At 45.6% G+C, this 24,994-nt stretch overlaps 10 protein-coding genes across 10 annotated transcripts; 5 read left to right on the top strand and 5 right to left on the bottom strand.

Moving 5' to 3' along the window:
• The first annotated feature begins 363 nt into the window (after positions 1-363).
• On the top strand, positions 364-1,945 carry BX661DRAFT_182947 (acyl-CoA N-acyltransferase). Its single transcript, XM_051536105.1, has one exon. It carries the CDS (start codon positions 474-476, stop codon positions 1,881-1,883), a length of 1,410 nt encoding a protein of 469 aa, XP_051391429.1. The 5' UTR covers positions 364-473; the 3' UTR covers positions 1,884-1,945.
• Positions 1,946-1,947: 2 nt separating this feature from the next.
• BX661DRAFT_182946 (Arb2 domain-containing protein) lies at positions 1,948-3,213 on the bottom strand. The gene has a single exon (XM_051536104.1). It carries the CDS (start codon positions 3,117-3,119, stop codon positions 2,019-2,021), a length of 1,101 nt encoding a protein of 366 aa, XP_051391428.1. The 5' UTR covers positions 3,120-3,213; the 3' UTR covers positions 1,948-2,018.
• A 192-nt stretch (positions 3,214-3,405) lies between these two features.
• BX661DRAFT_182944 (ribose 5-phosphate isomerase A-domain-containing protein) lies at positions 3,406-4,673 on the bottom strand. The gene is made up of 3 exons (XM_051536103.1): positions 4,344-4,673; positions 4,162-4,231; positions 3,406-3,984 (listed from the first exon to the last, which is right to left on the bottom strand). The coding sequence occupies exons 1-3, from the start codon at positions 4,589-4,591 to the stop codon at positions 3,487-3,489; spliced, it is 816 nt and encodes a 271-aa protein (XP_051391427.1). The 5' UTR covers positions 4,592-4,673; the 3' UTR covers positions 3,406-3,486.
• A 1,516-nt stretch (positions 4,674-6,189) lies between these two features.
• On the top strand, positions 6,190-8,653 carry BX661DRAFT_182943 (dynein light intermediate chain-domain-containing protein). The gene has a single exon (XM_051536102.1). It carries the CDS (start codon positions 6,429-6,431, stop codon positions 8,622-8,624), a length of 2,196 nt encoding a protein of 731 aa, XP_051391426.1. The 5' UTR covers positions 6,190-6,428; the 3' UTR covers positions 8,625-8,653.
• BX661DRAFT_205566 (uncharacterized protein) lies at positions 8,654-10,271 on the bottom strand. The gene is made up of 2 exons (XM_051538597.1): positions 9,490-10,271; positions 8,654-9,366 (listed from the first exon to the last, which is right to left on the bottom strand). Exons 1-2 carry the CDS (start codon positions 10,218-10,220, stop codon positions 8,700-8,702), a joined length of 1,398 nt encoding a protein of 465 aa, XP_051391425.1. The 5' UTR covers positions 10,221-10,271; the 3' UTR covers positions 8,654-8,699.
• A 216-nt stretch (positions 10,272-10,487) lies between these two features.
• Positions 10,488-11,670, bottom strand: BX661DRAFT_182940 (WD40-repeat-containing domain protein). Its single transcript, XM_051536101.1, has one exon. The coding sequence runs from the start codon at positions 11,609-11,611 to the stop codon at positions 10,535-10,537; it is 1,077 nt and encodes a 358-aa protein (XP_051391424.1). The 5' UTR covers positions 11,612-11,670; the 3' UTR covers positions 10,488-10,534.
• A 290-nt stretch (positions 11,671-11,960) lies between these two features.
• On the top strand, positions 11,961-13,223 carry BX661DRAFT_182938 (Per1-like-domain-containing protein). Its single transcript, XM_051536100.1, has one exon. It carries the CDS (start codon positions 12,192-12,194, stop codon positions 13,185-13,187), a length of 996 nt encoding a protein of 331 aa, XP_051391423.1. The 5' UTR covers positions 11,961-12,191; the 3' UTR covers positions 13,188-13,223.
• On the top strand, positions 13,224-14,336 carry BX661DRAFT_182935 (uncharacterized protein). Its single transcript, XM_051536099.1, has 2 exons — positions 13,224-13,719; positions 13,930-14,336. Exons 1-2 carry the CDS (start codon positions 13,364-13,366, stop codon positions 13,964-13,966), a joined length of 393 nt encoding a protein of 130 aa, XP_051391422.1. The 5' UTR covers positions 13,224-13,363; the 3' UTR covers positions 13,967-14,336.
• Positions 14,337-15,474: 1,138 nt separating this feature from the next.
• On the bottom strand, positions 15,475-19,110 carry BX661DRAFT_198558 (uncharacterized protein; the record flags this gene model as incomplete). The annotated part of the gene is made up of 2 exons (XM_051538240.1): positions 15,475-17,612; positions 19,017-19,110. The coding sequence occupies 2 exons, from the start codon at positions 19,108-19,110 to the stop codon at positions 15,475-15,477; spliced, it is 2,232 nt and encodes a 743-aa protein (XP_051391421.1).
• A 3,528-nt stretch (positions 19,111-22,638) lies between these two features.
• BX661DRAFT_24933 (uncharacterized protein) lies at positions 22,639-23,124 on the top strand. The gene has a single exon (XM_051538997.1). It carries the CDS (start codon positions 22,750-22,752, stop codon positions 23,002-23,004), a length of 255 nt encoding a protein of 84 aa, XP_051391420.1. The 5' UTR covers positions 22,639-22,749; the 3' UTR covers positions 23,005-23,124.
• Positions 23,125-24,994: the final 1,870 nt, after the last annotated feature.

Raw genomic sequence — 24,994 nt, 5'->3', positions numbered from 1 at the left:
TGCTTCTAGTTTTGTATCAGCCATTTTTCATACTTCAGTGGTTCAATTGATCCTTTACATCCATACTTAGGCATAACAAACATTTTTGTTTACATTTGTCTTTGTTAAGCTAAACAATTGCAGCTTGCGAATGATTTTGACTTTATTCTGATTAATTTTCAAAGCTAAAATTGAGATTATAAAAACTTTTTTGGGATTGTTGACATACGTCTCTTGGTTTTGCGGTCAGAACATTTTGATTATCAATGACGAATTGTCATTTTACTTAAAATACATCACACGTGGCCATTCCCATTACCCTTGGTTTACTCTGATGACCAATAAATAAAAGGCGATTTTTGGCGATTTTTTAGTTGATGGAGAGCAACAATAACGCATTAATTCTATTCTTTTTCGCCGCCCAGCCCCTATATTAGCTCGTATAATTTTATTTTACCTTCTCATTTTATAATTTATTAACAAATACTTTAAACATGGGTGCTGGAAGCAGACCCAGTACACCGAGTTCCACAAAGGCCGAGGCCTCATCGATTGCGGTTTCTGCAGCATCTCAGCTGACAATTGGCTGCAAGGCATTTTTCGAAAAGGATAGTGAGATCCGGCAAGCTGAAATCCTGTCTATCCGTGACAAGGTCAAAAAGCAAAACATCCAGCGTACAGCCGACGACGCGCCCCTAGACAACACCGACGGCAGCATCGAATTTGAGTTTTACGTGCACTACGTGGAATTCAATAAACGCCTGGACGAATGGGTAGTAGACACTCGCATGCGCTTGGACAAGCCCGTTATATTCCCCAAGAAGAAAAGCAAAGCCGTTAATGTTGGGCAGCAACAGTCGGTCAGGGACAAGAGGAGGAAGACTAACGTGGGAGGTAGCTCTGTAGCCTCGGCTGGTAGCGCGCCGCAGACTCCTGAGGTTATTCGTCACGATGACGCGGTTTACACGGCGCCGCTGGATACCTTTTCGAAGGAAAAGGAGATTGAGAAGTTGCGCACGCATGGGTCAATGACTCAGTCAACAAGTGAGGTCGCGCGCATGAAAAATCTCAATGTCATTGAGATGGGTCAGTACCAGGTCGAGCCTTGGTATTTTTCTCCGTACCCGGTGGAGTACTCGTACACGCCCACACTCTACATATGCGAGTTTTGTCTATGCTACTACGCCAACCACACACAGTACGCCAGGCACCGGACAAAATGTACCCTGCAGCATCCACCTGGTAACGAGATATACAGAAAGGACGAGATTTCGTTTTTTGAAATTGACGGGAGGCGACAAAAGACATACTGCCGTAATCTCTGCCTGTTGTCTAAGTGCTTTTTGGACCACAAGACATTATACTACGACGTGGACCCCTTCTTGTTCTACATACTGACGAAGCGCGACGACAGAGGGTTCCATATAATTGGATATTTTAGCAAGGAGAAGGAGTCTGCGGACAACTACAACCTGGCGTGCATTCTGACCCTGCCTCAGTATCAGCGCATGGGATTTGGCCGCGTGTTGATTCAGTTTTCATATGAGCTTTCTCGCGCCGAGCGTAAGGTGGGATCCCCGGAAAAGCCGCTGTCAGACTTGGGCTTGCTCAGTTATCGCACGTATTGGGCCGAGGTTCTTGTCGAGCATTTGATGACAATCGATGGCGAGATTAGTGTCGATGAACTGAGCCAGCGCACTTATTTTACCACACAGGACATTATGCACGCGCTGTTCAACTTGGACGCTGTTCGGTATTATCATGGTCAGCACTGTATTGTTTTGAGCGAGCGGGTGGTTGAATCATACGAAAGGTTTAAGAAGAAGAAGCATCGTAAGATTGACCCGTCGTGCTTGAAGTGGACGCCAAAGGTTTTCACGCAAGCCGAGCTGCGCTACATATAGCTCTCTTTAATGTTTTTTGTTTAAATTTTATTTATTTTGTTTTAGTTTACTTGTTGTTGACCAACGATGAGTAAATAATTAAGATTGTGTTGATATTTGGAATACAAAAAAAAGAGAGGGGTTGTGCGTATTTTTTTAGTCCCAGCCACAGTATCCATCTTGCACCGCTGCCGCAGCCTCTCCCGCGTTTAGAACACGGACGCTTTCCAGGTTGCTCATATCCAGCGCCTCGTTTTCGCTATCGGACCCTTCGGCCAAATCCAAAATATCCTCCGGGCCAAACTCCTCCACATCGACGACCGGGCCGCGCTCAAAACACTGGTCGATGAAATCAAGCACTGTATTCATGCACATCCAGGGCGTAAGCTCGCGGCAATCGGACTGGTTCCCAGCAGACACTGACGGGCACCCGACGAGCTCATTCGAAACCGCACAGTCCTGCGGTTCGGAAGCCGTCACCCACTGCTTAGAGCACCTTGGAAGCCAAGCAAGGGGGCCCGAGGATAGCTGGAAGGTGGAGTGCGCCGAGTCAATAAAGGCTATTCCGGCAGTCTTTCCGGTAAAACGCCCGTAGTCATACTTGAGAAGATCAATCATGGCTATTCCGGCCGTGTTGTAGGCTACAAAGACGACATGTTTGGCTGCTGGGCGTATAATTCGGCTCCAAACGTACCCGACATGCTCGCTGGACGTCTCACTGCCCGTGATATTCGTTATTTGACCCACATAGCTGTTGAAGGTCTCCGAGACACCATCGGGCGCGCAAATATTCTCGTTGGGATTGAGCACCAGGACGCCATACCCGCGGAGCACGCAATTGCGCACGTACTCAATGACACTGCCAGCTTTTAGCCCGTCCTTTGTCAGCACATTCCACGCCCATACGCCGGCAAAGTTGCCATGACCATTTACTATAACCACAAGCTTGTCTTTGGACAGTGCCTTCGGGGTTGCGTATATGTTGCAGTGCGGCTGTCTGGCGTCGGGGACAGCGATGGGGTGCATTTCATAGGTGGTGCGCAGGATTTCGCTCACTTGGCGGGATGCAGGGTTGATCAACGCTTGGTAGTACTCTTGGTTCTTCTTTTTGTCCCCTGGAAAATGCTCGTAATCGTAGCGGTCGCCTGTGACTGTGCTTTTCATCAGGCCGTCGGCTTCGTCAAAGGCGTAGCCCAGGTCTCTGAGAGTTTGCCGGTTAAGTGGCTCTGCTTCTGGCTTTTTGGGACGAATGAACATTGTGTATATGATATTTGGGCCTGAGCAACTAGATGGAATAAATAAATGAGCGAAGTGAGAAACAAGAGATGAAAGATGAGATATGTTGTTGGGTTGGGTTGGGTTGATGCAAAAAAAGAGCCATCCCACAGCCATGGGCAGTCGTAGTGGCGATTCTACATTGATCAAAATATTGGATATGGGTTGAATGATTTAAACCCATGGCTTTGATATTTTGCCTTTTAAATTAACGGCGAACAGCTGTTGCTAAGTATACAAAAACATTATTCAGCTATACAACCATATATTCAATCGATAAATGTAATTTTTTATTTTTCACAATCAAACATTTTCAATAGAATATAAATGTATAAATGTATAAATTTTTTCATTGCTCAGACTCGGGAACACGGCAGACAATGGACCCATCCTCGTTGCCGAACCACGCCTCTGCTGCCATGTTGCTGAAAATGCCGACCTCAATAACACCCGGTGTCATCTTGATCAACTGCTCAACCGCCCGTGGCTCATAGATAAGACCGACAGAGACATCCAAGATAAAGTTTCCGTTATCCGTAACCACTGGTCCCGCCTTCCTCACAGCCTGGCGCAGCTCAGCCACTGGATGATCAAACGAAAAGGCCTTTGCATCCTTAGCCGCAAGGGAGCATGAGCTAGGCGTCAGGCGTTCGAGCTGGCGTTTGATTGTGCGCCAGGCGAGTGGCGACACTTCGACGGGGATTCCCTTTTCCCATTTTTCGCCTAGCGTCTTGGAGTTTTTACGAGAGTCCGCAATCAAAACAAGCTTGCGCGAGGCATTGGCCACAAGCTTTTCGCGCAAGTGTGCAGCACCGCCGCCCTTAATCGCATTCAGCTCCGAGTCAACCTAAATCCAATCGAGATAAAAAATACTGCGAGCAAATTAGTCATCAATGTTTATCTTTATCGGGGAAATTATAATTTCTAAAAAGCGCACGGGCCCATACAAACACTCCTCCCCCCAAACCCGATCAGCTTTTCAATATTTCCACACCATCAAAGTTCACAATAAAGGGATATTTACCTCATCGGCACCGTCGATGGTCACATCAATTGAGGCAAAGACCTCCGTCGTAGAATCAAGTTCTGGCAGGCTACAGATTCCGTTCAAGAATAGCATTATCTGTTAGCACGATATGTAAAACATTTTCTCGTTCTCAAAAGGTTGACCTCGCAAAAGCCGACACCAAAAAAACCAAAACTTACTCGTCGAGATCAGAGGCTCTCAGACCAGCGTCAACAATAAGCTGCTTGGACTGAAAGCTGGTCGAAACACACAAAAGCTCGGGGTGCAGTTTGCCCTGTTTCTTCAACTCGACCAGACGCTCTACAGCATAGACGACGGTGGATCCGCTGCCAATGCCCAGCACGCGCACGGTTGAGTTGACGTGTTTGTCGACGGCGGCAAAGGCTGCGCTGCGCTTGGCCTGCTCGATAAGATTGGTTGGGCTCATAGTTAGTCTATGCTGCTTTGGTTTATTTGGTGCTAAGAAATGTAAATAAATGAAGAGAGGTTGAGTTGAAAAAGGAGCGATGGAAAAAGGAAGGCTGAATTTATCATGACACTGCAAAAGCTTGTCGGAAAATTACCAATTTTTTGGGCGATCAAGTGGAGACCTAACCCTGGCAATTATTGCTCTTCAGAGCATGTTCCTGGCAACAACGCTGATTGGACCAAACAAGTACAAACACAAACACGCACATGTGTGTGGGCTGAGCGTGAACTGGATTAAATTCCTTATTTATTTTCCTCCGAGAAAATAATAATAAATTATTATTGGGGATTTTTGGACAAAGGCCCTAGTTCCCCCATCTGCTGTCACTTGTTTTACCCAGTGGGGGTTGAGCTGTCAGGTAGTTAATAGCTGCCTTGATGTGAGGAAAATAATAAAAATCACCCAGTTTTGCTGCGCTTAGGCGCGGCCTTGGTCTTGGCCGCGGTATTCAGAGCAACTGGCGGTCTACCCCGGCGTTTGAAAGCTGAGTGGCGCTCTAAAAATCAGTGACGATATAGGAATATCGGAATGAAATTGCACACTGATGCAATGTCGCGGTCCTAACACCTGAACTTGATTTTTGATTTGACAGCAGCCTTAGTCTTGTCCTTGAGCGCTGGCTCTGAATTCTGTGTTTTTTGAGCGAGCTGCAAAACAAAATTCCAATGATAAAATTGTGAGCCAACTATTTCCAACACTAATCGAGTGCTTTGCATTTGAATTTTTTAAACTTTAAAAAGTATATTGTTCAAATAGTTAAGCTAGTGCTGCTAACTGATCTTGAGTGCACTTCTTTTACAGTTGCATTTTCTAAACTAACTCGTAACACACTAGAAGTGCAGCTTGAAATGACTACCGATTATGTTGTATTGATATATCCTGAAAAGATAAATGACACGACACTTAACCCAGTGCGTGATTCTTCCATTTCGATTATGTTAACTTTCAGATTATTTCTAATACCAACCAAATCTCGGCTTCTCCTGGGAAAAGTGAAAGAAAATAAACAGTAGCAGCAGTAGCAACAACAAACGCAAACAAGCAACCAGGCGAACAATAGCTGCAGAATTGCAATTTCCAAACAAACACAATATTTTCTTCATCTTATTCATGTCTTCGATCCGACAGCTTTGACAAAGCTCAAACATTCGGTTGCCAAAAAAACATACAACATCGCTTGACATCCTTTCTCTTTATATCTGAACTAATCAATCAGGTCAAATCGCGCGTTTGCACGCTTCTTTTTGTATTAAAGTAGAGAAGGTTTAAGCTGAGGTAAAATGTGCAGAACGAATTGTATTAATGGGGATGCGCGAAAAAGAGTGAAAAGTGAAAATATGTCTCAGTGAATGTCATATTTTTAAAGTGAAAATCGTAAATTTTCCAGCCATTGAACTCGAAAATAAAAATTGCCAAAAAATCCCTCCAAAAAATCCCTCCAAAAATCTCCCCCCCCCCAAAAAAAAAAAAAAAGAATATGAAAAATCGACAGCCAACTAAAATATACAAGCGTTTGACCAAACAAATATGAATGGAGTTTTGCGCTCTGAAACTAACAAATTGGCACTCCATTCACTTTTCAACTTGCATGCATTTTCTGTATTCAAATCTTCCAGGAGAATCGTTAGCTTCGAGCAGTTCAACTTCATACTAAACGCCTTTCTACTATTACTATAATATTATTTTTTGTTCAACATAGCGCATTTATTTCTTGTAATCCCCAGTTTCTTTTTCTTTTTTATTTCTGCCGAAAACAATCCAAGGCTGCACAGATTAAATTACCCACTCCCACAAAATGGACTCACATCTAGAGACTTCGGGCAAAGGTGACGCTGAGGAGCAGACGAATCTGTGGGAGACTGTGCTGAAAGAAGTTGGGTCGTCCAAGACAGCAGCGACAAGGAAGGTGCTCGTTCTGGGCGACTCTAACAGCGGCAAAACTGGAGTGGTGACGCAGCTCTTTCAGGCCTCCCTGCGTCCGCAGTTTGGAAACGGGCTGGAAACAGCCAACACGGGCACATTGAACAGCGGGCTGGGCGACCAGGGCTTTTCGGAGATTGATTCCGTTGTGACACTGAGCAAGCACGATCTGGCGCTCTCCTACTCCTACATGGATGTTCGCGACGAGGATAATGAGGAGACTGTTGCTCGCCTTGGCGTCTACCAGCTGGCATCTGACAGGACGACGGATCGCGAGCTATTGCGGTTTGTTTTAGATGCCAGGTCGTTTTCGACCTCGGCAGCCATCGTGGTCCTGGACTGGTCGAAGCCCTGGCGGTTTGTCAAGGCGCTGCTGCGCTGGATCAACGTTTTGGTGCGCGCTGTTGAGATGGTCTGCGACGATACCGGCGGCCGTGAGGCCACTGGCAAGACCAGCGGGTGGACGCAGGGCAGGGCCGCTGTGGACGAGTGTCGCGAGAGACTGGAACGCTTCCTGCAGGAGTACACGGAGCCGTCCGATGTCTCGGCAGAGCACGCTTCGGCCAAGTCCGCCGGTCCTGGCAATGTGGCGGCGTCGACGGTGGACGTCTTGCTCCCATTGGGCAAAGGCGTTTTGGAGGCCAACTTAGGCATTCCCCTCATTATAGTGTGCACCAAGTCGGACGCCATGGATGTGATGGAGCGCGAGCGCGGGTTTAAGGAGGAGGACTTTGACTATATTCAACAGGTGCTGCGCGCCGTCTGCCTGCGCTTTGGCGCCGCTCTGATCTACACGTCGACGCATAATCCGGCGACTTTCTCCACGCTTTACCACTATTTGGTCCACAGGCTTCTCACTACGCCACACACAGAAGCAGCCAGGTTGCCTGGAACCGAGGGCGCAGTGCCCAAGTCGCAGCAGGACATAGACGCTGACTTTATGGATGTTGATGTCCCGCACACACCGAATCCGCAGCAACAATCCCCACAGCAGCAGCAGCAGCCACAGAAATCGCAGCTCAGCTACCCCTTCCGCGTGCGGGCAAATGTCGTCGACCGCGACGTGGTGTTTGTTCCTGCTGGCTGGGATTCGGTTGCCAAGATTGGATATTTGCGCGAACCCTTCGACGTCCACGCTGTCCAGGGCAGCTGGGCGGCCGACGAGGTGCGGTATGATGAGGTGGTTATGCGTGCCATCCGCGAATCAGCGTCAGTTTCGGACAACAGCGCAATGCAGCCGGGCTGCCCCGACAGCCTGCTGCAGGCATTCGGCCAGACTGTGGCTGCGCCCAAACAGCGCGCGGGTGCGGATGCCGATGGCAGCAGCACGGTGGCAGCGGTTGCCGCGGCGGCAGCCGGGATGGCCAACCAAGTGATGGTCGAGGACGACCAGACATTCTTTGAACGCCTGTACCACGAGCAGCAAGATCAGATGGCCATGGAGGGGGAGGACGCCGAGGAGCAGGCTAATGCCATGGATATTGACGGCCGGTCGCGCACACAAGGATCGTCAAACAAGCTCATCTCAAGTCTGTTGCGCACCGGGCATGCAGCGGAGTCGCTGTCGACGGCCAATGACAGTATGTCGGACGACGGAATTGATGACTTTGACACAAGCAGTATCTCGCCATCATCCTTTGCGCGCCAGCCCACTGCGCGCCCAGTGCCTAGTATCGAGAGCTCGGAGGCTGGTTATGGCTCTTTGGGCCGCAGCTCCGGCGGGCGCTTGGTCCGGGGAGCCACTATGCAGGCGAGTGGAGCGGAGGGACCTCCTCCCGCGTTGCGTCGCAAGCTGACTCTAACTGCGGGCGGTTCCGGTGCTGCTCAGGGGGAAGGCGGTTCTACGAATGAGGATTTGACGAGCTTTTTCCAGAACCTGCTGGGCCGCAAGGGTGGCGCCGCTACCTCTTCTTCAACTGCCACCAGCTCAACTGGCAAACTTTCACCACAACAGCCGCCTGCTGCTCGGCCAATGGGTGGAAGCATCTCTCGTGCGACTGGTGCTGGACAAAAGGACGTCCAGGCCGATCTTGAGCGCTGGAAGGCTCAGCTGAAGCGGGCCAAAGAGTAAAGTTTTAATGAATGAAATAAAAATATATAAATTTAGCGCGAGCAAAAAAAAGGCATTTGTTTGCAACGATTCGCTCTAGATGATAGGTTCGTCCTCGTCCTCGTCTTCTTTCTCATTGTCGTTGCCATCTTCCTCACTCTCAGAATCCTCTTTCTTAGCATCCTCGCTCTTAGCGTCCTCGCTCTTAGCGCCCTCGCTCTTAGCGTCCTGGATCTTAACGTCCTTGCTCTCAGAATCCTCTCTCATAGCATCCTCGCTCTCAGCATCCTCGTCCCCGCTGACCACATCCATTTCTTCCCCCAAGCTCTCGCTCGAATCATGTTCAGCACCCGATAAAAGTCTGCAGCACCGAGTTCTAACTTTCACAGTACCCTTATTCAACTCCTTATACAAAGGGCAGCTGCCGTCGAAATAAATACCGGGCCACCAATCATTGCGCAGCTCCATCGCGGCATCCACTACATTCCAATGGTCCGCTTGCTTCAAAATGCGCAGGATTATTTCAAAAAACTGCCAGGGGCTTGCCTCCGTGTATTCGCCAAGCTCAATGCGATTTATGACTATATGGAACAACCTTTCGACCAAATCAACCGGAGTGTTTGTATGGTCCGAGAGCAAGAGATGTTTAGACATAAATGGCGTGAAGAATTTTTCATCTGACGCGAAGGGATCCCTTTCGAGGTATTCCAATAGATGATCCGTTTGGTCGAGAAGATCGCGCTTGTCGATGGCAATCATAATTCTGTTTAAGCGGCAGCAAAAAAACATACAGAGAACAAAAAATTAGTAACTTTGTATAAATTACTTTTCAACTAAGCAAAAAATAAGTCTTGCAGATGTTTGATTAGGTTTTGAAGATACTTACCGTAGAATGTGAATGTCGGGGCTGTTTTTGTAGTATGACTTGAGTTTATCCCTCGCCTGTTTGATATAATCAAGGGCAATGAGCACTTGTATGTAATAAGGCTTGAACATGTCAGCTCCGGGATCGAGGTCCAAGGCACGTTTCAAATGATATTCGGCATCCTCAAGTGAAAACTTGGACACCAAATCGCGATCATCCTTTGTCAACATAAACTCCACCGAAGAAGGATCGCAGTGCTTGAACACATGGAGGTCCGATTCAACCAAGTACCCGTTCTCCGTGTATCTCCGTCTAATATCCAACTCCCGCATACACGCAATCAGTACGCCGCGGTACCCGTGCGCCGATGCCAATTTATTGCCCAGATTCTCGGTAAATATCAAAGATGTGGCAGAAGCCTGCGTAAGATCTCCCTGATCGATGTCGTGAAATATGCGTTCCATGGAGGCTAGGTAGGGTGGGAATTTTCTGGTCGCATAGGCCATTGCGTCAATGAATGCGCCCAGGGAATTCAGTCCGTTTTGATGTTTGACAGTGGCCAATAGTGGTTGCCATATATGCTCGGGCGGCACGGATCCGTTCTCCACGGCTATGAGGAGCAATTCGCTGGCTTTGCCATACTCTCCTAGCTTGACGTATGTGTGGATGTCGCTAACGAACTTTTCGCGGATATGTTTGTCGTGGTATTTAATATCTTTCTCCTTATGCTTGTCTGCCCGGTATTGGCTCATTTTGATATTAAAATGAGTATAAACCGTAAGTGTCTTGAAATAAAGTTGAATAATATTGTGATGCAAATTAAGTGAAAAGGGAATAAAAAATTTTCAAGTTGCTTGATTAACCCTCCTATGAGGATAACGAAAATATGGGCAAAGCTGTCTACCACCTGGACGAAGGTCGGTCCGGACCGTAGCTAAATAAAAAAGAAAAGCAATGCAACCATGAACGCTTTTAATTAAAAAGGTTGATATACAGCCCAGCAATGTGTAAATAAAATACATCCACATATTTGATTTTGGATTATTAATATTGACATAAAAAAGCTTCAAAACAATTTAAAGTCAGGGTTGACCGTCTTCTCCATCAGCAAATTGCCACTATCAGACCCAGCAACAAGCAGGTGTGTGCGCGTAGACGGACAAATATCAAAGCAGTTGATAGACAGGGCATTAAACATGCTGGACAGTCGCCTGACGCCCCTCTCAGGCGGAGCCACACCCAAAGCCACGGCTCCTTTTCCCTCGGTGGCCCACTGGGTAACAGCAATCGAGGCGTCTTCCGAGCAGGAAATCACCCTGGTAGAGTCAGCCGGATCAAACCTCACCTGCCAGACATTCGCCTCATGCACAGCCAACTCCTCAATAACCGGCTGTCTCATATCCCTGATATCCCACACCAACACCGACCCACCAGCAGTGCCAGTGGCCAATCGGAAGGGCTGTGATGGATGCACGGCAATGGATTCTAGGGCCTGGGAGCTCTGGGAGTTGGCAAACGCCGCAAGAATCTCTGAGGGCATGCGCCGGTCAAAAATCTTAATCTGTCCGCCGCGGGTCGTTATGGCCAGCTGTGTGGGAGTTGTCCAACAGAGATCCGTGATCACAGTGCTGTCCACGTCATACCCTTGCGACTCCTTGAGCTGAGACAAAGCGGTGAAGGCGATGCGCCCGTCCTCTCCGCAGCTGGCAACCTCCACATCCAGTGCACCTGTAGGCTGCACAGCCAGGGAAGTGGCACCGGCAACTTCGCCGTTACTGAATTTATGCGCTGTTACCGATTCGCTAAACTCCATTGAGCCGCTCTCCGTGTCCATGTTGTAGACAGAAATTATACCAGTGGATGACGCTGTGGCCAGGAGACCAGGCGAGAGCGCGATAATGCCTTGAACGTCACCGCTGTGAGACACCTTGGAGACAACCGTGGCTAGGTCGTTGGTGGAGTCTGGCTCGCTTTGTGCAAAATCTGGGTTGGGTGTTGTCCAAAGAACCAGCTCTTTGTGTTTGGCGCCTGACCCTGTCACAAAGTAGAGATCCGTGTCTGTGTATGCTGTGCCTGCGCGTGGCGGGAGCCAGCTGATAGCTGTGACTTTGCGTGCTACTGGCTGAACTTGCAGTTTGCTCATAGTTTATAAATATGTTGTAGGTGTTGAGAAAGAAAAAAAGCGAAGAGTGAGGAAAGAGATGCTGTGGGACTGAAAACAAGCACGATCATCATAAAATTTTTTTTAAAATTTAAGCGCAAGAGTTTGCAAAAAATTGTATTGGGATTGACCCATGTGACTTTATTGGACCCAAAGGACCCAGGTTCAGCTTTTGTGCCATGATTCAAAATCGAACCATGACATCTTATAAATGTAGTTGCGCTTTAAAAAAATTGTATGCCGAGCAAATTTTTGAACAAAAAAATCAAAACAGAATGAACCATGCATATCAAAGACATGTTTTTCAACTCCACTTTCTCTGCTATTCCTTTGTCAATAATTTGGCTCAACAGACAAAATAAAAATGCGGAGATAGAAAATAAAAATGTGCTCTTGTTTTTTCTTGGTTTTTTTCTTTCTTTTTTTTCCCTCGACACCTCCAAAAAAACTAAACCAAGGCGGAATTTACGACTAAACCCATTCGCGCGACCGCTTCATTTCATTTTAATTTAATTCAATTCAATTTTACGTTTTTTATCCTTTTTTGCTGTCATAACCAAACATGCATGGCAGCAGCACACAAACACGCTTATCGCTTCGGAGAAACACCAACCGACCTCTAGCCTTCATTTTACTGCTCACCACTATACTGCTATCGTTAGCAGCCCTTGGCGTCCTGGCATCCTCAGGCGACCGTCAGCCGATCTTCAGCACATGCGTGAAAAAGTGCATCAAAGTAGACTGCGCCCAAAACACCTTGCCTTTCCATCTGCGTCTACTCCAATGGACTTGCGAGAGCAACTGCGACTACAAATGTCAGCGGCAAATAGCCCGGGCGGCGCAGCAGGCCGGCCGCAAAGTACACCAGTACCATGGGAAATGGCCCTTCGTGCGCATCCTGGGTGTTCAGGAGCCGGCCAGTGTGCTGTTTAGCGTGCTGAATGGATTAATGCACCTGAAGAACTGGTCAATGGTCAGGGCGTTACCGAGGTCGCATCCTATGCGGCGGTGGTTGAGCGTGTTTATTGTTTTGGGTACCTGGACCTGGTTCTGTTCGGCGGTTTTCCACGTGAGAGACTTCCCGCTGACTGAGAAGCTGGACTATTTCTCCGCTGGGTTCAATGTCCTGTATATGCTTTTCCTGGCCATTGTGCGTATGCTGCGGCTGGACACTTGGGAGCAGACCAGGAAGGTTGCCCTGGCGTGTGCTATTCCTTATGTTTTGCACGTCGCGTATTTGTCCTTGGTCCGCTTCGACTATGGCTACAATATGGCAGCTAATGCGGCTGTGGGATTACTGAGCAACGTCGCTTGGTTTGTTGTTGCCGTGCAGGCACACCGCAATGGCCAGCCGTTCTGGTGGAAACCCGCTGTGCTGATGCTGGCTATGGATTTGGCATTTAGTCTGGAGGCATTTGATTTCCCGCCGTTCTTCGACACACTCGATGCTCATTCCTTATGGCATGCTGCCACCATCCCTATTGTCACGCACTGGTACGACTACCTTGTCAAGGATGCAAAGTGGGACTTGCATCTGGAACAACTGCGCAAAAACTAACAATAAATATGAATGAATGAATATATTCTATTGAGTAGACAAAAGGAAACAATTGGGTATTTGAATTATTATGTTGTGGTACAGTTAAAAAAATTTTAGAAAGGAAACTGTTCTGGGATAATTAGCTGGTGGTGGGCGCCTGGGTTCTCACTCTGCCTAGCTCCTCAATATATTCTATGGCGTCCTTAAATTCGGTTTCCAGGTCGCCAACCAGCTTGGCCGTCTCGTTTGCCTCGCCGCTGGGCCTGGTGATAGGGATATTGATCAAGAAGGCACCAATTAACTCTGACCACTTGAACACACCATCGGCGGCCTTGATCCTCTCGTCCAATGCCTGCTCCAACGCCTGCTTCTGCTCCGCAGACACGTCGTCCTTGAGCCTGATGGCGTACTCTTGGAATTTGACGGGGGCGCTTTCATCAGGAGAGGAAGTGCTGTCGTGCTTCTTGAATTTGGATAATACGCGCTTGATGCGAGTGGTTAGACGACGGAAAATAGCCATGTTTGTTATGTTGTGTATAAAATGTACAGTCTATAAAAAAAGAAGAAAAAAGGGTTGGTGTAATTGAAAATGTGTGCGGATGAACGAGTGGAAAGAAAAATAAAACAAAAGCAAGCGTTTAGGTGGCATTTTATAATTCCATTTTTTTTCTGTTTTGCTCAATTTCTCTTTTCTTTTCTTGGATATACAGAATAAAAAGCGAAATAATACATGAACGGATACATGTCTGCATGCACTCACATGTCTACTTGCTGGTCACATTGTTATTGCGAATTAATTCGCCCGTGATGTTTTTTTTTCTCCTTTGAAATGCTCTCTTGTCCTCGATTCTAGAATAAGTACAAAGTAAAAAAAGGGTAAGGGTGGTGAAGAAGAAGGAAAAGGAGGAGCACGATGGGAATTAAAAAATATCCGATATCCACACCACTATTACCGCCAACATGGCGAGGATTGGGCAGGAAAAAAATAGACAATGGTAAAAGAAATTAAGTAAATGTCTGCGAGTGACTTGATTTAGGTTGACGACAATTACATCGCCGATAGGTTTATAAAAAATAGTATTTTATAAACCAAAATCTCCAAGACTAAAGATATTTCAACCAATATTGCTCATCCGAAAATCGACTAGGGCAATATATAGCCCTGAAGAGACAAACAATGACTGTGTTGGATATTTGACTATGCCCATTTCATGTGTAATTAAAATTAATTGCAGAATAATGCATTTGACCAAGAACTGCTTGTCAAAAAAAAAAGCTTAAAGCTTCTTATCCACTGTACTAAAACTATTTTTTTCAAATCACTAATGAAAAAAGACATTAAAAGCAAATAGTAAAAGCAAATTATACTTAAATAGCACCCAGCTTTCAGGCTAATTATCTTCAGTACTCTGGGTGGTTACCATACCCTGCTCCTCGGCATAGTTGACGATATCCTGATGATCATTCTCAACGCTGGCGGCAAAATTAACAGTGGCTGCGTGGAACGCATCATGTTCCTTGGCACTTTTGGCAGCAGGGATCTTGACGGAAAAAAACTTGACCCCATCTAACCATACAACAGTGCCATTGACGCCCTTGACCCTTTCCCTCAGCATTTCTCCCAGTGCGTCTATTTGCGCTTGGCTGGCATCTCTCTTGGGTGCGACTATGTAGTCTTTGGACTGGGTGGATGCGCACATGGTTGAATTGCGTGCTAATAAACGTCTGATAAAAGTTAGTGGTAGAGGTAGATGGTGATGCAGTCTTGTAAAACAGTTTAGAGAAGAATAAATAAATAAAATGAGCTGAGGAAAAAAGAAAGAAGGGTAGATAATGCGTTTTGTGTGGACTGCTATATTTTTTGTGTCACTTTTCCACAAATTTTCCTTGGTTTTGCAAATAATAGCGCAATTACGCAATGACAAAAATAAGAGTAAAAAAAGCTGACCTCGTGCCTGAACATCGGATAGCTGTGACAAACGTGAAAAGATGTGAGGATCAGGGGACGGGTGGGAATAATAATAACGAAAGGCAGGCAAAAATATTTCCACACGACGCTTACAATTTGAGCAATACCTAACAAACAAACAAACAAATTTGTGAGCGCTGACAAAAACAAAAAAAGATGTAACTGCCTTTTGATATAAATGACGATAAAAAGCAGTTACGAATGGAACTAACAATAAAAAACAGTTAAAAAGAGCACGTCTGCTTGAAATAGTGGTGTTAATGATATGATTTTAATGCTATCGTAACAAAAAAGATTAAAAATCGTTCCAAAATGCGAGTTTATAACTTTTTTTCTTCACGCCGATGAGTTTGCAAGCTGATGCTCGGGTTCGGCGGCCATGACAATGCCTAGGACATCATAATGGGTAGATGTCGTGCGGCCACACAGGCTCGAGGCATTGGCAGGCGAATCCGAAGGCAAGGGCAAGGCCAAGTGTGTCGATGCAGGCCCATCAAACTGACCCAGCTCGCTCTCGCTGGCAGTACGCGCCCTGAACTCCTGCTGCTGGCTTTGCTGAGCCTGTTGCTGCTGAGGCGCCTGGCCAGTGCTGTCAGTGCCACCACTGCTGCTGAGAAGTGACGGCGACTCGTTGGCAGAGCTAAGGCTGGCTGCGTGGATGCGCATGGCCGGCCGGTTGGGCACGCTGCCTGTGGTCGACGACCCAGACGACACGCTGTCGCCAGAGCTGCCGATAATCGAAAGCCCTGAGGACGTGTGAGCCGGCGTCAGCGGCTGGGGGCAGTCATGGTACTGATAGCTGTGGTTGTGGCGATGCTGCTGCCGCAAGTTGGGCGAGGACGGGTGGCTGTCCGACCCCACGATGAACACGCTCGACGAAATCTGGGGCGTGAGTGGCCGCCGCGAAACCATATTGGAGGAGGACGACGACGCTCCCGCAGCGGACAATGCCTCTGCTGTGTGCTCGGTACTGCTGCTAGCAACCAGCGGTGATGATGCGCTCGATGGCGCCACTGTGGCACCGCTGGTATTGTTTCTCAGCCGGCGGCGCTGCTGCTGCTGCTGCTGATGTTGGTGCTGCTGCTGTTGTTGCTGAGCGTACGGCATAGATGCCAGGTCAGTCGATGAAGATGACGGTTGGATCTCCTCTGAGTCGACCTCCATCGAAGACGACGACGGCTGCGATGAAATGCGGTTGAGCAAGGCCGAAGTGTTGGAAGAAGGCGAGTCGGACATTGTTGAGTCAGCTGGAGAAGAGGGGGTCGTCGCCGCGCCGACAACAGCGGCAGCAGACCGGTGTATTGCTGAGGCTGTCTGGATGTCAAACTGCAGCAACGACGGCCGTGCAGGCCGCATAGACTCCATGATTGGTCTAATTCGGGAGCTGCGAGCAGCCAAAAAGGCGGCGGCGCGGGGTGAGGGAACAATTGACCTGAAGGAGGTCGAGGCAGCAGCATTGACGGCAGCCGAGGCGGTGGCAGTGCCATTGGGTGTGACTGCAGAGGTTGTCGCGGCGGCGGAGATATGGGTGGATGCCAATAGCACAGGCTGCTGAACGCCGCCGCTACTGCTGTTGTTCTCAATGATGGAGGAGGCGGCGGCGGCGGCAGCGGTAGAAGCAGCAGGGGTGACTGCTGCTGAATCAGGGCGGATTTCGCGCTCGCTGGACACTTCAGTCAACGACGAGCTCATTGCAGACGCCACGGGGCTAGACTCAGTGTCCTCGGCATCGTGCACCAGCGTGTCCTGGCGCATCCGCTTGTTGCTGCTATCATCCTCGTTGCTTCCATCGGCTGACTTTTTCGTGTTGGGCCCCCCGTTGCGGGCGCGCTTGACCGAGAGCCGCGATGCGTTGCGCCGGGCGGCCTGCTGCAGCATCGATACCTTCATGCGGTAGTCAAGGCCCAGCTGGCCGCTGACGTACGAAAAGAAGCTGGACAGTCGGCAAAAGTCCCAGTCCGAAACAAGCGTGCGCAGGAAGGCCTCGAGGTGCGTGCGCTCGCTCCAGAACGTCAGCGCCAGCATGCCCACAAGCTGTGCAATCTGCTGGCTCGACCAGTCCTTTGTAAGCTCGCGCACAAGCACTCCTCGCCGGCCCTCGCCGCTCAGCACAGCAGGGTCCGACTGCAGTGACGCCGAGTGTGTGTCGAGGCGGAATGGCATCGATGCTGTGGGTTTGGGCGGGTTCTTGGGAAGTGCCCAGTCTGCTGTGATGTGCCGCACAATGACTACTGTTGACTCGAGTCGCCAAGACGACACCAGCCACCTGAGCGCGTTGATGATGCGGTCCATCGGGTACTCATTGGCGATGCGTTGCAGATATGATGCGATTATCGTCACGTTGTCCTCACACTTTAGCCAGTTGTGGAACGAGGCATCGTACAGCGAGTCCATGCGCAGCACGTTGGCACCAACGTCCTGCCACGCGGGCTCGTTCGACTTTTGTGTGTTTGTTCCGAAGCGCACCATGGCATCTATGCTGTGTAATAGGTGAGTGAGGAATGCCGGCGCATCATCATCATTATCATCATCATCATCATCATCATCGAATAATGATTAGTTGGCTGTGTTTCATTTGCTCGCGTGGGATTGATACCAAAGAGAGATGAACAGAAAGAAAAGAAAATAGGAGGTGAGGGGGGAGAAGATAGTGGGAAGAAAAATAGGGCGGAGAGCTGGGTAAAACATGACACACACGCCGCCTTGCTGCTACTAGAGAGGCGGAAACCCCCGAAATGGGAATTGCGATTGCTTGGGATTTTCTCCTTTTTGTGTGTGAGTGCGTGTGAGTGCGTGCGTGGGAGGATTGTAAGAAAACGAGAAAAAAAAGCAGTTTTGCACTTTACATTTATCGCTCTAAGAAATAGGGCAAAGCGAGACATGATGTGACTGCTCGCACGTCAGAACGCGCATTTCTAAAGTTTTTTTGAGGATGAAATAGTGTCGAAAAGTAAGACTCAATTTGGATACCCATAGAAAGAAACAACAATAATAGTGTTGCGGAAACATTAATGTGAGTTCTTTTTGTTTTGGTTGTTGAAGGGTGTTTACCGCGACTGATATCAGCCAACCCCCCTCCCCTATCTCCCTTATTACCTCATTCTTGAAAATGAGTTCACTTCCCCCCCCCCGCACACAAACAAAAACAACAACACGCAATAAAAAAATAAAGAAAACGCAGTGATGCTGTGTTCGAGTTGTTTCTCTTCATGAAAACTGCTGGATGGCACTCACTGTCAGCGAAAAAAATAATGGTGCAAGTTATTTCTGTGCCGCGACATGATAGAGAAAGACGGAAAAGGGAGTGCGTTATTCGCACCATATTGACAACAATCCAAGCGCAGAAAAAAATAGTGCATATGCGCACGCGGAGACATGGGACAAAGACCTAGCCGCTTGTGGGAAAGTAGTAGGTCGGATTCACCCGCCCTCATTTGTGCTGGCTTCTCTTTGTCAATGCTGAGGCTGAGGGGGTACTCTGCCGAAACAAAAAAGCACAGCGGGAGGGGAGGCCTTTGTGGATGTTAAAAAAAGACGTTGACAAACTCTTCAAAGTGTGCATTAAAGGCACAATTCATCGCCAATAAGTAATATCGCAGTGTAGTGAGGCTTTGCAACTGCAACAGCAACAGCAAAAAGGGGGGTGGCAAAGTATTGCTATTATTCATCTGCAAGAGTAAGAATGATATCATATGAGCGGAAGGCGCAAGCAGGCAGGCGGGCAGGCAGGCGCACTCAGAAAAAAGGAGGGAAGAATGTTTGAAAAATGCTCAAAATAAAATAGGAAACAGAAGTGAAAAACAACAAAGACATTATTATTGCCGAGGAAAAAACACACAGCGGGAGTATGGCTATTAGCTCAAATATTGGTACTGTACCTTCAGACCACCAGTCCAGCTCTTTGGACGGCATATTGTAATGTGTATTAGGGTTGTTGCTGTCGGCGCTATTGCTGCTGCTGTCGTTTGCCATGGCCGCGTTTGTGAATTAAGTGTGAATTGCAAAGTACAACTGAAGGAGCGTGCTGGGAAATGCGGACGGATTCGAAATCTTATCGAGTGCGCGTTCTGTTGTTCAGGTCAATAAGAAGAATACGTTATTAAGGCTTCTGTCCTGAGAGGAGTGTCCGCGCGCTGTTGAAAAAAGACAAGAATAGAAAAAAAGGCAGGCGAATTGGAAAACAGAAAACAAAAAATATAGTGTGTAAAAAAGCAGGAGAGAAAGGAAAGAAGAAAATAAAAAGACGGAAGTATGAAACGAGCAGTGTGGAAAATAAAAAAGGAGTGTGCACAAGAGAAAAAAGAGGAAAAAAGGTTTGAGTGTATGCGCGTGGAACCAAGACAGTATTTTAGAAAATACTAAAACCCAAGACACTACACACACGGGGTAAAGGAAAAATAAGAGAAAAAAGTAAGCCCTCACAAAAAAAAGAAGAAAAAAGTCCAGTGTCAAAAGAATGGAAAAATGCAGAAAGGAAAAAATGTAAATAAAGCGTTGAAAAGAGTGAAACTGAGAAATGAAAAACGAGGAATGTCTTGGTTATGTGCTTTCTTTGTGAAAAAGGAAAATATTTGCTAGGCAAAGGCTGGGCGCTTATGCTCTCTCTCCCCCCTTTGTGTTGATGATATTGTGCCGATGTTTTCGTTTTTGTCGTGTGTACTGCACTTGTCGCTGCGAATACAAGACGTACTAGACTTTGGGTAGTGCTAAGAAAAAGATTACTTTTTTGGTGTTGTACAGTCCTCTTGTAAGAGTCTGCATAACTTTGGATGCAAGGGCTTTCCATTGGGTATTGTTGCTATTACTTTAGTCTTGTTTTCGCGGTAAAGTACAAGCATAGCACCGCAGAGAATGGGGTGGAATGGAAGTGTTACAGTCATTTACCGAGCTTGATTTTTTTAATCATCAGTCAAAAATGCAGACAGCGAACAAAAGAGCAGGAATTTGGGGGAGCGGGAAAAAATAAAAATAAATAATTTTCTCCCCACCAAAAAAAAATTTAAACTTTTCTGACATGCTTTTTTATGCACAAAAATAGAACTGCGCTTTATCATATCGCTTGGCGCTGGCACCGGGCGTTTAGTAATCAATGTTTAAATAATATTTGGTGTGTGTACTTTGCTCGAGGCTTCTTTGTTTTTACCAATTGTTTTGCTTCCAACGCAGATACAAGCCAAGCCAAGCCAAAAGCAAACCAAAACAAAACAATAAATAAAAGCCATATTTTTATTGACTTTTTTGCGCCCGGGATTGCTGTGGCTTGTACGGAATGTCCCATCACCACTGTCACTCTAGTGATCATCGATTGGCAACCAGAACAAGCTGTGTATGTGTGAGCTCCAATGTTTTTGTCAGCCTTGTCATTATTCTGCTCGTCGGCAGCTGACTTGGCAAAATATTTATATATACAATTTATATATATAAACTGCATACAGCCAACCAAGGGGTATTTTTGCCAGTACTTCTAGTACCTTCTCAGTGCCATGCTGAGCAGAATGTGTAACACGGATTCCAATGTTGTTTTCACCGTGCAGCTTGTTTCTTCAGCTTTTTCTTTTTTTTCCTTTTTCCACATAAGACTCGCACTTTTTCTATCGACAAGAACAATAACATCATGCCCGTGTCGTGTGTAATGTATACCTGTGTGTGCCAACAACTCTTTGCTCTATTCTCACCAACATCTCTTGCACGCTTTTGGATGCATGCGATTCACTCGATGCAAGTGTAAACAAGCAAAATTTCATGTGCCTTGTTTTTTTGTTTTTTTTTCCAAGAATGTATATACAAAAAACGCCCAACAAGAGACAATGCAAGTTACTTTTCACGATATCAGGTGGACGTGCGCCAATAAACATTCGGAAAGACATGAAAGATTGTTTGGCCATGTTAACCCAGGTGCAATTCGAATGAAATACTGAAACTTTGGTTGCGGCTTTGTAGGCATCATCTGGATTACTGCTGCCCAAAACTTTTCGGTCTGGAAACTTGAAATGTTAGTATTTCCCACTTCTGTATATACAAAAAAATGGTTTCCTCAAGCCACTATTTTTATTCCGACTCAATTGCCTCATTTGTTATTATTCCTCTATTCATAATGTGTCAAAGATACACATCGGAGGGGCGCTCAGCCATATTCTACTTCGAAATGAATGCCCCAATTCACTTTGAATAACATTCACCCAAGCCATTTAAAGTTATCCGTGGTGATAAAGCAACAGCCGATTTTGAGAACCTCCCGCGCCCTCATTAAAAAAACCATCATACGAGTATTTAATTTGAATTCTTGCGCCATTGTAAGGAATGGTACAAAAGCAGCAACTCTGCCATTAATGATATTTCAGGTATTGTTGCTGCTTCTTTCCTTTTCTCTTTTTGTCTCTTGTAAATGCGCATTCAATATGCACCAGTGCGCACAAAGGTTATTTTTATTCTGAAAAAAGACGAGTTTTAATAGAGCAAAGCTGGACAACGAAATATAAATACTATTGTACAAACAAAACAAAACAAAACAAAACAAAACAAGCCAAGCCAAGCCAAGCCAAGCTACAACTTTAAGAAATGGTCTGCTAACATTCAATATGCCAATAATTTTTGACCAGCAGCAGAAGCAGAAGCGGCTTTACCACGAGCTAGTTTCTTTTATTTGCTGCTTTTTTTGTTAGAGTATCACACTAAAAATAGTGATTATAATACGAGAATTAGTTTACCCGTTGTAAGCAAAAATTTTAAACATCATCCATGTGCGATGCTCTTGTTTTTATGCATTCTGTTGGATTGCATTTTTAGTGAGCAAGGAGAGAGAAAAAGTTGGAATGAGGGAATGAGGGAATGAGAAAATCCAACAACAAAAAATAACTTCAACTTGTGCCAAGCAAGTTATTTGTTGATTATTTTTTTGTTTTGTTTTGTTATTTTTTCATGTGTTGGCCAATGAGTCTGCAGATTCAGGTTGTATCCCCACTACCAAAAACATTGAATTATCCAACCAAAACATTGGAGGTAATTTTCTTGTCAAGAATATTAATTAATTGTTTCACTTGAATTTTGTCAACTGCAAAGGGTGTTTTTTTTGCTCGGCTCCACACAACTTTTTGTGTCTGTAATTTATTTCTTTTTGTACATTACGCTGTTTTAAAGTTTAATTCAAGTAAATATACAATATTAAGCGTACATAGTAGCATTTATTTAATAGTAAATTAATTAATTCATATATGACATTATGCAATTTAGAGGCGACGAGACGGCAAAGTCCAAAACATCAGGTTTTAGTATGGCAACAAAACCATTATTTTGTTGCTAGTTGCAGAAGCGCAGTCAGATGTTGACATTGCTGCTCAGTCCCGTTTAATTAGGATACAATAGTTGCTAATTGCTCGCGCTAAATTGAAATTGAAGTTGGTGGTCCGTGTTGGTGGTTCTATAGCTCTCCATCGCCAATCGCACACACCGTGTTGTCATTCTGAAATTATTATTTCCGGCTTTTTCAATCAATCTATTTTCGGAAAGGTCATTCACCTCTCACTAATTATCAATGTATTAAATCTTTTTTGTTGCCACAATTAATGGACAAAAAATAAAGGCAATTGGAAACTTTTTTTTGCTTTTAACGTGATGTTAATTGGCAGCATTGAAAAACAAAAGAAAAACGGATCATCACATCATCGGACGGAATCAGACATAGTAGGTGAATCCTTGCTCCTAATTGATCTTTTGTATTGGGATTACAACGCCAAGGCTTTTTTTGCCACAGACACGGGTACGGCCAGCATACTGAACCTGTGCTACACTGCTCTACTTTGCTCTGCGCTAGTCTGTCCCACCCAGTTATGCTTTGCTCTGTCCTGCACTGCGCTGCACTTTACATAGACATTTATAATATTTAACACAGCAACTCCATGACTATATATTGCACCTGCTAGGGATCTAAAGAAACCTTGTCTGTAATTGTATTAAAAAATGCAAAGATTGAGTGTAAAATGGATTGTGTATCAATTTGCAGCCATGTGAGAAAAAGTACAAATAAGGAAGCCAAATTTGAAAAAAAAATATATATATGGCCTTGCGGCATGGACCAAAGTGCAGATCGAGTTTCCTTTAAAAAAAACAAATGAAAATTAAAGTGTGCAAAAAAAAGCAAGAAATTTCTCTACCGTGCTTGTGTAAAAATAAAATAAAATAAAGCCCAAATACAGATCCCACCACACCAAATTAAGGAGGCGCTTACAAAAAGGTGCATTGTTTCCAAACTTGTACTTGTAAATCCTGTGTTGGAATCTTGTCACGCAGCGGCTCACAGGCAAAAATAAAAGCGGTAAAAAAAAACAACTTCTAGACACCATCAATAAAACTTTGTTGACGTGCTATTGTCAAAGTTCGTATTGTTCCTTTTTTGCTGAGAGGCGGACATTCCATGTATTTGTTTCTTTCGGTGCCGAAGTATTTCTTGAAAGGAAAAAAGGGGTTTTTTTTGCATGCAAAAAAATTAATCGAGCAAGTATGCCAGCTAAAATGATTGTTGTCATTTGTTTTTTTGTTCTTTCATTATCTCGCCTTTTTTGTTCTTTTTTAAAAACTGATAATTTCCAACTTGAACTTCTACACTTGCAATCAAACACGTACTCTTTGGCCGTCTAAATTCTCTAGCGTCAGAAATAGTTTGTTTTTTTAATTACATTCCCTCTTTCGCTGTTTTTTTAAAACTGTTATTATTTAAATCATTATATACTTTTATTTTTGCATATCGGCCATAGACAGAGCTTACGACCCAGCAAGTACCGCAATATCTTTAATTTAGTATAGAATCACGCAAGGTAAATAAAAGTTGGCCACCTCAATAGCACACGTTAGTTTTTCAAGGCCAAAAAGGCAGGGGCAGCACGGGTGTTGTGCTATATATTTTTTATAAACACGCTGTAGAGCACATTACTCCACTCCATTCCACTGCTATGTACTGCAGTTAGATTGCGTCATCATTTGACAAAGAAAACAGAGAAGGCCTTGTGTCAACGTCTCATTGCGCCTCTCAATATATATATACTGTACTTTACTTTCTTTCGTACTAACACATATAATCAGCTAATGTTTCAAAATCTCAACCATTGGAGACACTGCACGCGCTGTACAATAGCATGCGTAATGCTAAATATATACACAAGCTAAACTCCACCTCTATTGTTGACAGCAAATAAAAAAACCCACTTGTGGCGCTGCTATATATATATTTATATATATCTATATTCTTGATATATTTGTATCAGGCAAAATGCCCCCTCTTGATTTCAGCCATGCCCCCGCTTGCACCTCCGCCACACACAAACAATGCAGCCAACACGGATCATTCTGTTCGAGATGCATCGTGCAGTCTCTTCCCCCTTTTTATGCGGCGCAAAATGCGTATACGTCGCCTTGCTGAGCCCAAGTAAGCCAACACCTTTTTTCGTGCTTGCATTTATGCATGTTAAATATGCAGTCTGCCAAAGAAAATGAAGGGCACTACTATCTTTGCATGCCTCCCTCATGAGTTTGTAAGTATTGGTTTCTTTCTTTTTTTCAAACAGGATTGTGTGCTTTGTTTTCTATTTGATTACCTTGGGTTAAATATGCCTTGGGTCATTTTGCTCACATACTTAATCCATTCGTTCACCCTTTGTTCGCAGTCCAACTCTGTTCTGCCATGTTGGCCACGGCGTCGTGTTGCCATAAATAGTGGATCTTTGGCTCCGGGCAGTGGACATGACAAGGCACATTTTGATTATCCAAAAGGCCATCATCTAAAAACAAGGGATGGCGTTGTAGTTTTGTAAAAATACAAACATAACTCTCTTTCTACTCTTTCTACTTGTGCCTATCCGATTGT

The sequence above is a fragment of the Kickxella alabastrina genome, assembly GCF_025024165.1.
Source record: "Kickxella alabastrina strain RSA 675 chromosome Unknown BX661scaffold_12, whole genome shotgun sequence".
NCBI lineage: Eukaryota > Fungi > Kickxellomycota > Kickxellomycetes > Kickxellales > Kickxellaceae > Kickxella > Kickxella alabastrina.
The sequence above is the reverse complement of the archived record's forward strand: the minus strand, read 5'-3'. Positions and strand labels throughout refer to the sequence as shown.

Excerpts from the sequence above, each read along its gene's own strand:
- BX661DRAFT_182947 (XM_051536105.1), top strand. The coding sequence starts at position 474 with ATGGGTGCTGGAAGCAGACCCAGTACACCGAGTTCCACAAAGGCCGAG.
- BX661DRAFT_182946 (XM_051536104.1), bottom strand. The coding sequence starts at position 3,119 with ATGTTCATTCGTCCCAAAAAGCCAGAAGCAGAGCCACTTAACCGGCAA.
- BX661DRAFT_182944 (XM_051536103.1), bottom strand. The coding sequence starts at position 4,591 with ATGAGCCCAACCAATCTTATCGAGCAGGCCAAGCGCAGCGCAGCCTTT. Across the intron at positions 4,232-4,343 it reads AGAGCCTCTGATCTCGACGA|CCTGCCAGAACTTGATTCTA; the intron begins GTAAGTTTTGGT and ends CGGAATCTGTAG. Across the intron at positions 3,985-4,161 it reads CCATCGACGGTGCCGATGAG|GTTGACTCGGAGCTGAATGC; the intron begins GTAAATATCCCT and ends GATTGGATTTAG.
- BX661DRAFT_182943 (XM_051536102.1), top strand. The coding sequence starts at position 6,429 with ATGGACTCACATCTAGAGACTTCGGGCAAAGGTGACGCTGAGGAGCAG.
- BX661DRAFT_205566 (XM_051538597.1), bottom strand. The coding sequence starts at position 10,220 with ATGAGCCAATACCGGGCAGACAAGCATAAGGAGAAAGATATTAAATAC. Across the intron at positions 9,367-9,489 it reads CCCGACATTCACATTCTACG|AATTATGATTGCCATCGACA; the intron begins GTAAGTATCTTC and ends CCGCTTAAACAG.
- BX661DRAFT_182940 (XM_051536101.1), bottom strand. The coding sequence starts at position 11,611 with ATGAGCAAACTGCAAGTTCAGCCAGTAGCACGCAAAGTCACAGCTATC.
- BX661DRAFT_182938 (XM_051536100.1), top strand. The coding sequence starts at position 12,192 with ATGCATGGCAGCAGCACACAAACACGCTTATCGCTTCGGAGAAACACC.
- BX661DRAFT_182935 (XM_051536099.1), top strand. The coding sequence starts at position 13,364 with ATGGCGTCCTTAAATTCGGTTTCCAGGTCGCCAACCAGCTTGGCCGTC. Across the intron at positions 13,720-13,929 it reads TTGTGTATAAAATGTACAGT|ATGTCTACTTGCTGGTCACA; the intron begins CTATAAAAAAAG and ends GCATGCACTCAC.
- BX661DRAFT_24933 (XM_051538997.1), top strand. The coding sequence starts at position 22,750 with ATGTTAATTGGCAGCATTGAAAAACAAAAGAAAAACGGATCATCACAT.